The sequence below is a fragment of the Loxodonta africana genome, chromosome 19 (genome assembly GCF_030014295.1).
Source record: "Loxodonta africana isolate mLoxAfr1 chromosome 19, mLoxAfr1.hap2, whole genome shotgun sequence".
NCBI classification, from domain to species: domain Eukaryota; kingdom Metazoa; phylum Chordata; class Mammalia; order Proboscidea; family Elephantidae; genus Loxodonta; species Loxodonta africana.
Genome location: NC_087360.1, coordinates 5776351 through 5792533, shown reverse-complemented (window position 1 = coordinate 5792533; position 16183 = coordinate 5776351). Strand labels below are relative to the sequence as shown.

The 16183-nt window shown below is 50.1% G+C and overlaps 1 protein-coding gene across 2 annotated transcripts in view; it reads right to left on the bottom strand.

Annotated features, from left to right (window-relative positions):
• Nucleotides 1–3454: 3454 nt before the first annotated feature.
• Nucleotides 3455–16183, bottom strand: part of SCARB1 (scavenger receptor class B member 1) — an 83680-nt gene continuing 70951 nt past the window's right edge. The window contains exons 10-13 of one of the 2 annotated variants that reach the window (XM_064272056.1): nt 14731–14782; nt 13721–13867; nt 10483–10611; nt 3455–5520 (exon numbers count right to left, since the gene is read on the bottom strand). In XM_064272056.1, coding sequence (XP_064128126.1) covers nt 10483–10611; nt 13721–13867; nt 14731–14782 — 328 coding nt within the window. In that variant the 3' untranslated portion in view covers nt 3455–5520. The remainder of the gene's footprint in view (nt 5521–10482; nt 10612–13720; nt 13868–14730; nt 14783–16183) is intronic. The other variant, XM_010599801.3, reaches the window with a different exon arrangement.

Below are 16183 nucleotides of genomic sequence, written 5' to 3'. Positions count from 1 at the left end.
GCAGTAGTTATTAAGTAACTAAAGTTGGGGACCACTGGGCTCATCTTTCCAAGGGGAACAGGTACTGGGGGTATTAAGGGAACCATTTTCCAGGCCTCTGACTCAGGCAGGAGCATTTGGCCTTGGCATCTCCCCAAGAGGAGGCCCAAGTTGGAGGGGCTGCTTCCCCAGCCCCTTCATGAGGCCCTTCACCCACCCCGCAGCAGGCAGGCAAACCCCTCCACTCCCCCCAGCACCCACCAGAGAGAAATTCCCAAATATTGGTTTTGAGAACAAATCGAAAGACTGGGTAATAAGTACTTTTGCAAGTCAGGTAATTTATACTTCATTGTTTTCTAAGAATTTGAGGGCAGGTCAAATGGAGTTGTCAGCCGAGAGAGCATTAAAATACTTCTTGCTGACAGCTCACTGTGTGATTTCTGTCCATTACTCAGAAGGAGTTTAAAGAACTGAAGGACATTGCATCAGAGTATTCCTTCTACTCCCAGCTACTTACTTATGTCAACAAGGCTGCTCTGGGTTTATAGCTACGAAATAAGAATAGAATCGATGATTCTAGCAAAAAGTGACAGTCACCCATGGACACCTGGGGGTGGAAGGAAAGTCCCAGGCATCTCATTAAGAGATGCATTTCCATGCAAATTAAAACCACAGTGAGATACCACTATGTATCTTTCAGAATGACTAAAATTTTTTTTTAAAACTAAAAATACCAAGAAGCTGGCGAGTATGCAAAGCAAGTGAAACTCTCAAACACTGCCAGAGGAAAGCCAGAATGGTACAGCTTTGAAAAGAGTCTGGCAATTCCTCCAGAAAAGAAACATGGAGTTACCATGTGAATAAGCCATCCCACTCCTAGATACCTACCCAAGAGAAATGAAGCCTTATGTTCACAAAAACCTGCACATAGCTGTTGACAGCACCATTATTCATAACAGCCAAAGAGCGGAAACAATCCACATGCCCGCTGAACGATGGATAAAAAAGCCAAACCAAACCTACTGCCGTCAAGTCGATTCCAACTCACTGTGACTCTAGAAGACGGAGTGGAACTGTTCAATAAGGGATCCAAGGCTGTAAATCTTTACTAAAGCAGACTACCAGGTCTGTTCTCCCACGGAGCAGCTGGTAGGTTCAAATGACAGATCTTTGGGTTAGCAGTCAACCACTTAACCACTGCACCACCAGGGCTCGTTTTGAATGGGTGGCTAATCCAAATGTGATATATTCATGTAGTGGAATATTATTCGGTCATAAAAAGGAATGAAGTACCGATACACGCTATGACATGGATGAATCTCAAAGACACGATGAGTGAAAAGAAGCCAGTCTCAAAAGCTACATACAGTATGATTCCCTTTACATGCCATTCTAGAAAGGCAGAACTACAGGGAGCACGGACTGATTGATGGTTGCCAGAGGTGAGGTGTTGGGGGAGGCTTTCACTAGGAAGAGGAAGCATGAGGAAATTTGGGGGGATGATGGAAACTGCTCTGTATCCTGACTGTGGTGATGAGTGCTTGAACCTATATATGGGGTCAAACTCATATAACTGAACGTGCATGTAGGCACAGACATACAATCCCATTTTACTCCACGAAAATTAAAACATATATAAAAAATACATACAAAAAGGTGATGCATCCTAAGAAAAATTTGTTTCATACACACACACAAAAAACAAAACACTGATGTTTTCATCAATTAGATATCTATAGCTGAATGGTGATCCTCACCCCCCAAAATTTTAAACATGTACAGTCACAAGAAATAATAAAAATGTCTGCTTTGGCTTATATACATATTTATGTTGTAGATTACTACAATACGGTGATTAATACAAGACTTTAAAACATAACATGTATAACATTTAGATAAAATTCAAAGGAAGACGGAAATACAAGTTTAAGAGGGACAAAAGGCATAAGATATCTTATTATAGAGGCTGATCATGTATGTGGGTTTTTTTTTTTTTTTTTTAATGGAGAACGGTGGGTATCATCTCACCGTTTTATTTAGATCCCACTGGGTACATTTTAAGACGCTGGTGACACTTTTACTTTAAAACATCAACCGTGACAATAAGCGGGAAGTTTCGTCTCTAACAACTGCGCACTTGACCTCAGGATAAGTCGCTGCTGAGGACGCCACCTGCTGCGGGCGGGCAGGTGCGCGGCTTGGCGGCCCCTCGGGAGCAGGAGCAGCCGGCCGCGAAGGCGGGAAGGGCTCGCCGGTGAGGCGGCGGGAGCCCTGGACCCGCTGCCGGCCCGGCGGACCCGGAGCCCGCGCCTCGGCGCCCGGCGGAAACCAGCAGGCCCGCCCGGGCTGAGCGTTCCCGTCATCACGAGCCTCTTACCTCACCTCGGCGCCTCCTACGTCATCGCGGCGCCTCCAGGCCGTCCCCGCACCTCGAGGAACCACGGCGCCCCTAGGTTCTCAGCGCCTTTCTTGCGTCATCGCGGCGCCTCTGACGTCACCACGGCGCCTCTGACGTTGCCACGGCGCCTCGTGTGTCATCACGGCGCCTCTGACGTTACCACGGCGCCTGGTGTGTCATCACGGCGCCCCTGTCGTTACCACGGCGCCTCTGACGTTACCACGGCGCCTGGTGTGTCATCACGGCGCCCCTGACGATACCACGGCGCCTCGTGTGTCATCACGGCGCCTCTGACGTTACCATGGCGCCTGGTGTGTCACCACGGCGCCTCTGACGTTACCACGGCGCCTGGTGTGTCATCACGGCGCCCCTGACGTTACCACGGCGCCTCTGACGTTACCACGGTGCCTCGTGTGTCATCAAGGTGCCTCTGACGTTACCACGGCGCCTGTGACGTTACCACGACGCCTCGTGTGTCATCACGGCGCCTGTGACGTTACCACGGCGCCTCGTGTGTCATCACGGCGCCTCTGACGTCATCATGGCGCCTCGTGTGTCATCACAGCGTCTCTGAGCAGGGCCTTTTGGACCGCTCAGAAAATCCAATTTGAGCTCCTCCCCCGGAAAAGTGTGTTTTGCACCAAATTCCACAAGGCTAAGAACAGAGTCGTAAAGCGGGTGGAAGCGCCCAGAGGGAGTCTGGGCTCAGGCTGGGTCTCACGTGCCCCATAAGCCCACAGGCCGGGGCCATATCATATGTGATATTTACACAGCTGCATTCGTGTACACGTTGTATACAAAAACATTTTCTTTGACCTAAAAGTTCATTTTTTTCCCCTCTGATTTTAAAGCGTTTTTGTGGGTCCCTGAAAAGTATTATGGGGCCTGGGCTCTGTGGATAACTGGCCCTGGTTTAGACACACACACGCACACACACACGCGGGTGTGAGCACCGCCTCTACACATACACACGCAGCAAGCCGGAAAGCTGCACATGAGAACCTCAGGATGCCTGGGGAGGCAGCGTTTGGCAGTGTCCGTTAGGGCTGCAATAACCCGCACACCCAATGACCTAGTAATTCGCCCTCCCTTACCTTTCTCTAGGGAGAGAAACTCACCCTAGAAGGCCAGAGCAGGGAGGGTTAGGTCACCGCCATATCCCAGCCCCTGGAGCAGGGTCTGCACAGCGCAGGTGCTGGGCACTGCCCCAGGGGCTCAATATCCAGCGAATGAAGGAGGGAATGTTGGCTAAAGCTGTGTTTGCCATGGGGGAAAAGTCCAAGCAACTTGGGTGTCCACCAATAGGGGGCAGTGTAAATAAAGTGTGGTAAGTCCCAGTCCTCAGAATACTACGCAGCCGCTAGTTAAAAAGGGGTGGCTCACTAAATATGAACAGGGAACAATGTCCAAGACAACTTAGGTGGAAAAAAATCTAGTTGTGGGATGGTGAATCATTAACAATGATAGCGACAATACTAATGATGGCAAACATACAGCCTGTTCCATGGGCCAACTGCGTTGTGAGAGCATTTTGTGCACAAACTCATTGACTCCTCACAGTACCACGCTGAGAGGTCAGTACTAGGATCTTGATTTTAGAAGTGGTGAAACTGAGGCACAGAGTAGGCATGTGACTTGCACAAGTTCACAGAACTAATAAGAAGCAGAGCCCGGATGCAAACCCAGGCCAGCTGGCTCCAATCCATTCTCCTAACCGAGTCTCTCTTCTGTCAGTTGTGTAACAAGAAAAAAGAAAAAGCCCAGGCTGATGCTGTGTACCTCTGCCAGGAAGCAGATGTATACACAAACGCACAGAAAAAAGTCTGGCAGTTCCATACCAAAATGGCAACGGTACTTACCACGGCACCCAGAGATTGTGAGCAGTGGTCACAAAGGACCTGGGCCTACTCTTTGGAAACAAGCAGTGTCTTCATGCACGATTTACAAAAATGTTTCAATATATACACAGTTTGAAATTTATAACAAAAGAACAGCAAATCTGCAGCCTAGCCCTGTGAGAGACACTCGTGGCAGCCACCAGAAAGGAACTATTGACAAAAACAAAAAAAAGAACTTAAAACTTTCCCGGAAGCCCCTCACCGCCTACTCCACCAGCAAATAAGTTGTCACAGACTCGAGTGTTAGCTTTTTAAAAAGGTTTATTGTTTCAACCGTGATTTATTTTTAAAAGACAATAAAATTCATTTCTCTTCCAGTAGAAAAGAGACAGTGGCTTGCCCCAGAGATGAGAAGCACCAGGCGGAGGGGTCTCCCACCCTGTGGAGGCCCCCCAGGCCTCTCCACCTTTGCCCTGGCACCCAAAAGCCAAGGGACCCCGTGGCTAGGCATCTCAGGACAGAGCCTGCTGCTGCTCCGGCCTGGGTACAGCTGGCACAACATCCAGGATGGCATTAGTTTAGACTGGTGGAAAAGGGCCCCAGACACCAAAAACTGTGCCTGAGTCAACTTCGGGGAGATGAAAATTCCTGCTCGGGGGTAAGGAGACAATGGGACCAGGAGCGTGTGTTCAGTGTTTCAGTCCTGTGTTCAGTGTTTCCTGAGGCCTGTATGCAGGTTCTTCGCCCAGGTGGGCCTATAAACAGATACTCTTGACCCAGCGTGAGTGATGAGCCCACGGCCCTCTACCCACCCGTCCTTGACACAGGAACTCTGCACTCCCAGCCCCTGGATGTGAAGCTCCTGCAAGGCTGAGATCCCACGCAGGTGCTGCAGTGTTTCCTGCCTCAAGGGGAGGGGGTCTCGGGAAGGGTGGCGTGCGTCACCAGGAGTTGGGGCCCAATGGATGGATGGAACCTCCCAGGCTCACCCAAGGGAGGGCCGCAATCCCCACAGCAAGTGGTGACCACGGTCCGGGGGACAGAGGCCTGTAAGTCACTTGGAGAGAAGGTTCTGGAACAGTGCTGGTTGAGTCCCCTCTGCAGCAGCTCCATCCCTGAGTGTCTGCACACACCTGTGTATGTGTGTGTGCAGGTGTGTGCACACATGTGTGGAAACTAAGGTGCTCAGGCTTTGTGGCTGGTGAGCTGTCCGCTTCAAGACTCCTTTAGAAGTGGGGTGCAGGGGCTGGGGAGCTGGTCTGGCTGAGCCGCCAGGCTGGGCTGGCTCGTGGCATCTTTGCGGCCCTGTGGAGAAAGGGGACGCTGGGCCTCCGGACCGGCTCTCCAAGGCCCACCCTCATGCCTGGCCCACCCTGGTCCCTGCACCCACATCCACCCAGAGTGGAAACCTCCCCTTTCCCTCAATGTCAGCCAGAACCCATCTGTCAAGCTCAAGATGGCACAGGAAAGGCTGGAGTGACCTACAGACTCCTGGAAGATACATGTGGAAAAGGCCACCTTATCTTGGCAAACTGTACCTTGCCCTGGCCACCACCCCATTTTAGAGATGAGGAAACTGAGGCCCAGAGAGGCTTGCCTAATACAGGCAAGAGACAGAACAAGGAGTCCAGGGCTTATGTGCGATACCATTAACAGAAAAACTGGAAGCAGCCTGTCTGGCAATGGGAGACTGTATTTCAAAAATGTAGTCACGGAGTGCTATTTAATGTGGCACTTCTCACAAACAAACGAAGAGGGGCAGCCAGCTACAGAGTATGACCCCACTTAGATAAGAAAATTTTTAAGTTATCTATTGTTCATAGTCACATATATACAGATTTAGAAAAGAAGAAGAAAAAAAAAACACACACACCAAGTTCATGACTATGGTTCCTCTAGGGGGTGAGGAGGGGAAGGGGAGGGGGAGAGGAAGAGGGACCTAAGGAAGAAGGTGAGACAGGTATGGCAGGTATAATTAATTACTGGTTCTGGGTGAAGGAGAAGAATGCAGACATAACTTATCTAAAATTACATTTTTTTAAGCTCTCAAACTAAAATACAGTTAACAACAATCATAACGCTAGGGTACCTATTCATCCCCTCTAAGTCCTGTGTCCCTGCCCCCAAAGGAAAAGGGGCCTCCTTGCCCAGTGGCTCTAGTTGGAAAACCCCCAAAAGCTCCAGTCTTGTTCCCCACCCCCAGCAACCTGCTTCACTCTCTGGGCTCGGGGTACGGGCAGGCCAGCTCCTCTCTGTCTTTCCGGGATACACCCAAAGCCTCCTGGACTGAGCCAGATTCAAGCCCCGGTCCTCCCTACATATACCACTACACTGAGGCAGCTCGGGGCACCCAGGTGTGGCTGGAATGTCGGCAATTTGGCCCCAAGTCGCCATGAGTGAGGAAGTCTCACTCTATCACTCTAAAGTAAAAAGGCTGAGGAAGGACTCCTGGTCTCCCCAAGAATGTAATGTTTAACAAGCCCCAGGGAGCAAGAACAAAGAATCGGCTCTTCCTCTTCCTTTCCACTTCCCTTCCACTGAGGAAAGAGCACTTAGAATGGGAGAGAGATGAAATGAAAGGAGAGAAAGGCCCTGGGCAGTTCCTGGAAGGAAGGGCTGCCACGTACAGTTGTCCGGGCTGCTCACTGCACAAGGGTGCCCAGCAGAGGGGGCTGAAAACCAGTTGGCACCTTGTTTGCCAAATCTTCTGCCCTAGAGCAGGCCAGGTCTGCCCAGATGGGCCATCTTTTCTTATTCACATAAAAATACACTTCGGGGCTAGTGGAGACCTGTTTGATGACTTTTCTCAAGCAAGGCACCCTCTCTGGCCCAGGTGCCTCTGGACCACCCCCAGGTGCAGGGCAAGGTATAGGGATTCCCCCAGGGACCCAGGCCTGAGACTTAAAAGAATCTGACTCAGCTAGGTGGAGGCAGCCTGACGTGACCAACGGCCACTTCCCAGGGGCCTGGTCCCCAAGGACATTGCCTCCCCCAAAGACAGACAGCTGGGGCCGGGCAGGGGTGGGGGCCAAGCCGCTTCACAGAAGGCAGGAGAGGTGGGGGTGGGGGGATACTCCTTAAGTCAAATACTTCCCTAATAAGTTGAAAATTGGAGTCTGTTGGCAAAATAAAGAGGAACTCCCCTTTGAGCTTATTGGGAGGGGGTTGGCAGGACATCCTGGTTACGTCCTGAGAGGTGCACCTCCAGCTCTATCTGTGCTAAAAGCAACTCTGGCTTTTCTCAACTCCCCCCTTCCGCCCCATCTAACAGCTGAACAGATGAGGGATTCCCTGTTCTATGCCCAAAACCTCCCACCACTGTACCCCAAGAGTGCCAAGCAAGTGTCTGCCGAAGGGACTCATGGCTGGAAGGGAACGTGGTGCTCATGGGGCCAGATGGCGCACAAGGATATGGCACCCGGAGGAATTCTTGGGAGGCAGGAAGGAGGACACATCTCCAGCCAGGACACCCTGCTGCTGAAATGGGGCCACGTTCCCTTAGTGCTCAGCCCCCACGTGATGAGCCCCTGCCCCTCCCTCCCCGGTGTCTCCCCAGAGCCTGGTTGGGGAGCGGCTGCCCCCCTCCTGGTGGTGCCTGTCAATGCAAACACACCTCAGCCCACTACTTCTCATTTTCTTTTTGATTTCCCCTCCTGCCCTGGCAGTTGAAGCAAGCTGGCGGCAGCCAACTGGCCCTAAAATGCATGGCTGTTGCCTCACACCCGAACTCCACGGCTCCCAAGAAAACTGTTTACACCCAAGGTAGGCCTGGCTCATCAGGGCAGCACATTTTTCGGAAACCAAGATAACAGCTATTATTAGAGGCACAGTGGTAAAACGCCTCTCCCCAGCCCAAACCCAAATTGTAGGGCCTGTGGCTCTGCCTGTCACCTCCCCTGGGAGGACACTGCCCTGGCTGAGGCTCTCCTAAGACTTCAGATCTAAAGAAATGTGGGGGGCGGGGAAGGGAGCATCCCCAGCATCACCAGCCCTGGCACCAGCCCTGGCACCTACTTCTCCCTCAGGGAGGTTTGCCAGAGAAAACCAGGGCAACCAGTTAAATTCCAATTTCAGATAAACAAGGAATAACTTTTTAGTATAAGTATGTCCCATGCAATATTTGAAACATACTTATACTATAAATATGTATGGAATATACTTACTAATAAAAAATTATTTGTTGTAGCAGCCAAAAAAAAAAAAAAAAGGCTGCACTTGTTGATACTACTTAGGTAAAAAAAAAAAAAGAAGACAATTCACAGGAGTCCTGCCAGTGCAATGGTTAAGGGCTTGGCTGCTAGCTAAAAGGTCTTGGGTTTGAACCCAGCAGCTGTTCTTCGGGAGAAAAGACCTGGCAATCTGCTCCTATAAAGAATACAGTCTTGGAAACCCTATGGGCACTTCTACTTTGTCATATAGGGTCACTATGAGTTGGAATCGACTTGATGGCACTCAACAACAAATACTTCATGGGATTAGTTTTTTCAGTTCAAAGGTTTGGAGTCATGGCTTTGTGGGCCTAATGTTGTTTTTAAGAGTTTCTGTTCAACCTCCTAATTCAATGAGTAGCACTTGGGGTTTTAAAAGATTGCAAGCAGCCACCCAAGATACAATAACTGGTTTCCATTCGCCTGGAATAGCAGAGAAAGAAGGAGACTCAGGAATGGGAGAAGGAAATGGACTGCAGTTTTAATTGCCTCCATGAACTACTGCCTCCTCTGCCAAGAGACCAGAAGACATGGATGGTGCCCAGCAACCAGTACTGAATGTTTTGAGCAAGGATCCAACAGATGAGTCCTGAACAAAAGAGGAAAAGCATGGAACAGAACTTCAAACTCATATGGAAACCAGACTTACTGGATCCATTGAGACTGTGGACACCCCTGAATGTATTGCCTGGAAATAATCTTTAAACCTTGAACCAAAACTATTCCATGAACCCATCACTAAAGTAAACAACAGTTTAGCTCAATTAATTCAGAATGTTGCCTTGAGCATTCTGCTTTTATAAAGGGTTATCTATCTAAGTGCAAACTGCCAACAGTTAATCTAATGCACAGATGAGAATTTTAAAGGGCAGAGAGTCTAAATTAATGGTGATGAAACAATATGGGTAGAGATGGAAAGGTGACAAAATGTGAAGTATATAACCAATGTCACTGAACTGTTCATATAGAAATTGCAAACAGATGTATGTTTGGTTTTGTATATTGCCACCAAAAATAAACTTAAAAAAATTATCTGGTGTTTTGTCAAATTCAAATTTAATTCCGCATCCTTGTTTTTTGCTGTTTTTATTTTTTAACCAAATCTGGCAGCCTTACCCTCAGGCCAAGTCTTGGGTACACAGTTGGTGCCCAACTGATGTCTAAATTACTTTTTATTGGTCAGGTATCCCAGATTTAGACCAATGTTTCTCAAAAAGGGGGTCCCTGGGCTATCTACATTAGAATCCTCGAGGAGGTCCATTAAAATACAGATTCCTGGGCCCCAGCCACGATTCTATTCCAGGACTTCTAGAAGCCTGTCCAGGGATCTATATTTTTAGTAAACTTCCCCCAGAAGTCAATTGTATGAGAGGTTTGAGAAGCAGCTGGTCTAAACCCTACACATTGCCTTTCTAATATCTGCCGCTGTTGAGTTGATTTTGACTCATAGAGAGCCTATAGGACAGAATAAAACTGTCCCATAGGGTTTCCAAGGCTGTAATCTGTATGGAAGCAGACTGCCACATCTTTCTTCTGTGGTGCAGCTGATAGGTTCGAACCACCAACCTTTCGGTTAGCAGCCCAGCACTTAACTACTGCGCCATCAGGGCTCCTTCACCTTTCCAATCAAACCAAAAAAAACTCAAACCATTGCCAACAAGTCGATTTTGACTCATAGTGACCCTACAGGACACAGTAGAACTGCCCCACAGAGTTTCCAAAGAGCGCCTGGTAGATTCGAACTGCCAACCTTTTGGTTAGCAGCTGTAGCTCTTAACCACTAGGCCACCAGGGTTTCCAATTTTTCTAATACAACCCTGAGAAAAAGACACCAGCTGGCAGAACAGGGACCACCCTCCATCTCCTACCATGCCTGGGGTAAAATTCACTGACTATAAGAAGAGTAGTTTCTCCAAACGTAAAATAAACAAACGTGTGTTTTCAGTCTGTAGACACTCCAGGTAAAGTTGAGGCTGAAGAAATGTGTAGGATCCAAGGTGTTGCAAGTTGTCAGGGTTCTACCCACTACAGGAGAGGTGCGCCATTACCTGGTACCCACCTACAGCCTTGCTTCTTGCAGCACAGTCCCCTTGGGAGGTGAGGTCATCAGAGTTTCGGAATAGGCCTGAATGGCCTCCTTATCCTTTGAGCCCTTTTTACTACTACTCCAAAATAAATAGCATTTCTCCTAGAAGATAACCAAGCTAATTTATAGTTGAAGTTTTTACGCGGTTCTTCAATTTTCAAAGAGGAAAGGGAAGACCGGCAGGGCGTGGAATTTCAGAGTCCAGTGACTGATAGTGATTGGAGTCAGCTGAGATTTGGGGGTTTGCTACCCATCACCACCACACACGGAAATAAAGGTGCCTTCGGAAAACATGCTCAGAGAGATGGTCAAGTCAAGCTTAAAAGGGTCTGTCTGCCTGTAAAGGTAGGCTGTAGACAGGAGGTGAGGTGGGGAGCTGGACTATGCTGGGCAGGCGACAGGACGTGAGGTGGGGAGCTGGACTGTGCTGGGCGGGCTGGGCACTGAGCAGGTGGTGTTTTACATCGACCAGAAACAGAGATTTCTCTCTTAAAATATTTTTGATTTTTTTTTTTTTTTTAAGAATGGCTTGACTGGAAGAGAAATGAAAATATATGATGGAATTTATACGTGTGTGATTGTTTTTTCTTTTTAAATCAGGACAAATTAAAAAAAAAAAAAAAAACCACCAAGGGTTAACCCTATTAAGCCAAAGAACCTAGTGGGATAAATTTCCGTCATTTGGCCTCAGTGAAACTTGCAGGAAGGGGAGTGTCAACCACATTGTCAGTGGAAATAATAGTGTTCTGACTGGATTCAGGGTGGGACACTGATTTGGGGATGAGGCAGGAGAAGAGGACCCAAGCCAGGGTTCTCAGATTGTTTCCCCATGCTCCTTCCCTCCCCCGCCGAGGCTTTCTCTTGCTCTTGATGGAAGATTAAGAAAGAGACAGAGGCGGCCAGAGGACAAGGCTGTCTTGCCTCCCCCTATTCTGGCCCAGCCCCTGGACAGCCAGTCCCCAGAGGGCCCCTGTGGGTAGATGTGTGCATCTTCACCAGCGGAAACCCATGTTGATGCTATGCTCAGGGAGGCCCTTCCCTTCTGCCCTCCCACAGAATCCAGCCAAGAACTACAGGGAGCTCCCTCATGCCCACCAGCTCCACCCAGCTCTGTCCTGGCTCTCACTGGGGCAGCAGCAGAAGTGAGGTGTCCAGCCAGGTGGGTGGGCTGAACCTTCACGGAGCGGTGTGGGGGGAGGGGGCTCAAACACTAGAGCCAGCAACGTGACCAGAGCTATGGCTGGTGGGGCCCTGGCAACCTCACCTATTGGAAACTTCTCCCCCCAAAGAATGGGGGAATAAGAAGGGAAGTCTAGTTCAGGTTCTAGAAGTAGAGGTTAAAAGTCTAGAAAGGTTTGTTATTGCCCTAGCAAGCAAGCAAGCAAGCGAGTAAGCTTCTCCAAGAAAGAGCGAAAAGAGAAGAGGCTGGTCTGGCAAAGCTAAGCAAGAAAGAAGGTTTGAAGTTGGCCTGAAAACAAGCAGAGACCTGGCCAGCACTAAGGCCACCCCAGAAGGCATCGCCTGCTGCTCCAGGACATGCCGGTGGGGCCCTGCAATCACTTTCTGGTTCTTGCATTCGAAATCACCCTTCCCTGACTCCTGCCCCTGAGTGGCCATCCCCTGCCTAGTATGGTAGCCCCTGATCACAGCCTTTGTCATCGTGTGACTACAGTCATTTGCTTAAAGATCTATCTGCCCACTGGTCTCCAGACTTCATGTTCTAGTTACTTCTGTATCCCCAAAATTTTGCACAGTGCCTCACAAAAAATAAGCTGCCTGGTGAGCATTTGTCAGTGAATACCATGCATGAATGACCGCAAATCAAGAAGGGGGATTCGTTGTCTGCCCCTCTTGTTCCTGTCTCTGAGGGCTGGATGTCCTCCGGATCCATCGTCAGAGTTCTTCTCAAGCTACACCCCTCCCAACCCTGGACCTATTCTACACACAGCAGTCTAATCAGCCACTCTTCTCCTGAAAAGCTTCTAGTCACTCCTAGAACCAATTTCAAGCTCCTCACCCTGCATTACAGGACCTGGGGGGCCTTTCCCTCTCCCCTCTCAGACACCACCTCCTACCTCTCTCTCCCTTGTGCTCACTGCTCTCATGCCACTCTGGTTCTCTGTCTCATTCTCCAGTGTGCCACACCCACCCCTACCTCAGGGCCTTTGCACAGCCATACCCACTGCCTGGAGAATGCTTTTCCGTGGCTTCTGTCCTGAAGGTCTTCTTAGCAGTCACATCTAAGCTTAAACTTTACCTTTTCAGAGAAGCCTTTCCTGACACCCCTACTTGCCCCAATCCACTTGGCCACTGTGCTGTCCAGTACCATTGCTAAGGGTCCCATGTGGCTACTGAGCCCTTGGGACTGGGCTGGTCAGGACTGAGACACGTTGTAAGTGTAAAATACACACCAGATTTCAAAAACTTAATACCAAAATATGCAAAATGTCTCATTTATGCTTCTTATATTGATTCCATGTTGAAATGGCAATATTTTTGGATATATTGAATAAGATATGTGATTAGAATTGGGGCCCTAGTGGTGCACTGGTTAAGAGCTCAGCTGCTAACCAAAAGGTCAGCAATTCGAATCCACCAGCGGCTCCTTGGAAACGCTATGGGGCAGTTCTACTCTGTCCTAAAGGGTCGCTATGAGTCCGAATCGACTCGACGGCAAGGGGCTTGGTTTTTTACTTCGTTTAGTGTGGCTACCGGGAAACTCAAAATCACACAAGTGGCTCAGGTTCTACTTCTGTGGACAGCCCCGCTCTAGCCCACCATTATTGGTGAACTAATTGTTTCCGTTTACTTGTTTTTCGTCTTGACTCCCCACTAGCATGCCCCTACCCCCAGCAGGGACTTGTTCACAGGGACTGACATCCAGGAGATGCTGACTCCACGGACAAATGAGACAAGTACCAGGTGTCATTCCCCCAAACCTGCCTGCAGCCCCTCCAAGCGAGAGTCCCCAGGCCACCCAGAACAGGCAGAGAAGAGGCCATGCAAGATGCCAGAGAAGGCTTCCCGCCCCAAGCAGAGGCCGAGGGGCTGGAGCGCCCGGGGCTCTGCCGGCAGCCCCAGGGGGCTCCAGGCTGAGGGTGCCGAGCGCAGGAAGGCAGAGAAAGAAGGGGCGGCTGGGAGATCGAGTCCAGGCCCCTCCCCAGCAGGCAAGCTAAGGCGCCGGCCCAGGCCGCGCTCCAGCACCACCTACCTGGCTCCGGATCAGGTGGACGACCGGGATGAGCAGCAGGGCGCAGCCCAGGGCGAGGAGCACGTACTGGGCGTAGTGCAGCACTGCAGGCAGCAGCACCAGCTGCGTGTAGAAGGTTTGCAGGGCCTGGCCCTCCATCGTGCCGCTCTGGGGAGGTGGGATGGCCGACAGGTGGACTGGGGCCACGGGCTGGGGGCCACCCCTCCACCGGCCTCGGCCCCGCCCTCAGACCTTCCCCATCTCAAGTTCACGGGCAAAGCTGACGTTGGAGCCTGCCCGAGCCACCTTTGCCTCCAGGACAACCTGAGAGACTACATTTCCCAGATGCCCTTGCAGTGGGGTAGGGCCATGTGATCGCGCTCTGGCCAATGGGGTTTTAGCAGTGACACGTAAGCCCTCCAAGCCTGGCCCATGAAACCTTCCATCTGAGTGCAGATTGCGGGGCAGGGAGGGAGGGAACCTGAGGACCTCGCGGGTGGGGTCACAAGATGAGAAGGGCTTTGTGATGGGCGGGGCCTGCACCTCCCTGAATGACTGCATGGAGCAGAGCTCCGCCTCCCCACCAACCTACATCAGACTGTGATGCAAGCAGTAAGTAAATCTGAGATTTGGAAAGTCTGACCCTTTTCTCACCCCGACTTAAAAGGAGCTAGGCCAGGACGAAAACCCGAAAAGCTGGTAGAGAAGAAAGTTCAGACGAAAAGCTGACACCCTGAAAGCCAGCTCTCCTTCTCTCAGCAGAAGTGGTCACTGGCATTGACAAAACTACCTTATGCCCTGGGCCAGAGACTTCACCTTTTCATACATTCATGCAGCTCCTGTCTGCCCCAAACCGAGTGATCTTTTCAACTCAGTGGAACAACGGACAAAGTGCCGGGACAGTGTGAAAAGTTTCTAATATATTGCTCGATGTCACATTCCTGTCCGGCCTCATAATCCCCACTGGCTCCTCCACAGGTACCCAACACCTGCCCAAAGGTACCTGGTGAAGCAAGTAGGGAACGCCTTACCTCTCCAAACCAAAGCAGGGGCAGGACCACAGGACTGATGCTCCCCGTTTGTCTGGAAATAAGCAAGACAACAGACACTGAAGGTGAGAAGTCTCTTCACCATGTTCTAAGCCGGATAGCTTTGGATGTGTGCTTGTAATGGGGGTGGATTAACCAGTAAGCCAGGTACACACGGGCTTAATTGTATTTACTTAGTGATCTGTAGTGCACAATTTCACGTGGGTTTCACCGCATCTTTGTCTCCATCTCCTGGGTAAGCTCTGGGATCAGGCAGGGTTTGATTTTGCAGCTGCTTGATTGGTGAGGGCTTGGTAGGAGTCTCCCTTTGCAGGGAGCATTTCGACAGTGGGACAATATCTTTTTAAATCGAAGCTCACATCTTCTATATGGCAGAGACTGCCTACCTGCCTATATCCATTCTTCTCTTTTAGGAACAGAGCCCCGTTCTATGCAGGATGGCAATGCACCCAGTTAAAATACCATTTCTCAGCCTCCTTGCAGCAAGGGAAGGCTGTGCCATCAAGTTCTTAGTGACACATTTGCAGACATGTTCTGTAGGGCATCTGGGAAGGCTGCTTAACAGTGAGCTGGCACAGTGCGGAGGTGAAGTCATGTTCTTGAGTCTGCTTAAAGGATGGCTCAGCTGTGCATTGGGAAATGGAACTCACTTGGGGGCCAAATCGCGCTATCACGATTCTCTCCAGAATCTCTCAAGCACACACTGACAGAAATGAATTCACACAGCACCGCCTACAGGTGATAAAGGTTCAGAAGCGCCGTGGAAGGTGTCATTTACTTGGGCCTCTTTTCTCTGAAAGAGTTTGTAAGGACTGATGTAAATTAAATGCAAGCTTCAATGCAGCTCCCACTGTCTTTGCCTGGTGAGTAACACAGTACAAAAGTTCCTCTGAGGATCACAGTTCAACAGCTCCTGCTTCCAGATGGCTGTGCCTCTAGAGCTCTCCCACGCCATCCCTCATCACCCCAAGCCTGGGCCCTGGGAATGGCAATGCACGCCTGCTGTTGAGACCACCGCCCTTGAGACCACCAGAGGCCCACAGAGGCAAAAGTAGCAGCCCACAGAGGCAAAAGTAGCAGCCCACAGACACCAGGTTCACAAACAGGCAGAATCCAGCCATCCGTGTGAACTGTAGGCTTGCAAAGTGTTTATCAAGAATTTGAATTAGTGAGCAAGAGGCAGAATTAGTAGGGCCAAGATGGCAGAATAGTCAGATGCTTCCTGTGGTCCCTCTTACAACAAAGACCTGAAAAACAAGTGAATCAATTATATATGACAATCTAGGAGCCCTGAACATCAAAGACAAAGTTGAGGAGTCAGACCGTATGGCAGGGGGAGGGAGAGACAGTTCAGAAGCAGCAAGGGTTTGCCAGGCCTGGCCTGGTCAGCACCCTGCAGGCTGGATCAGCTGGCACGCACAGGCTGAGGCAAGCA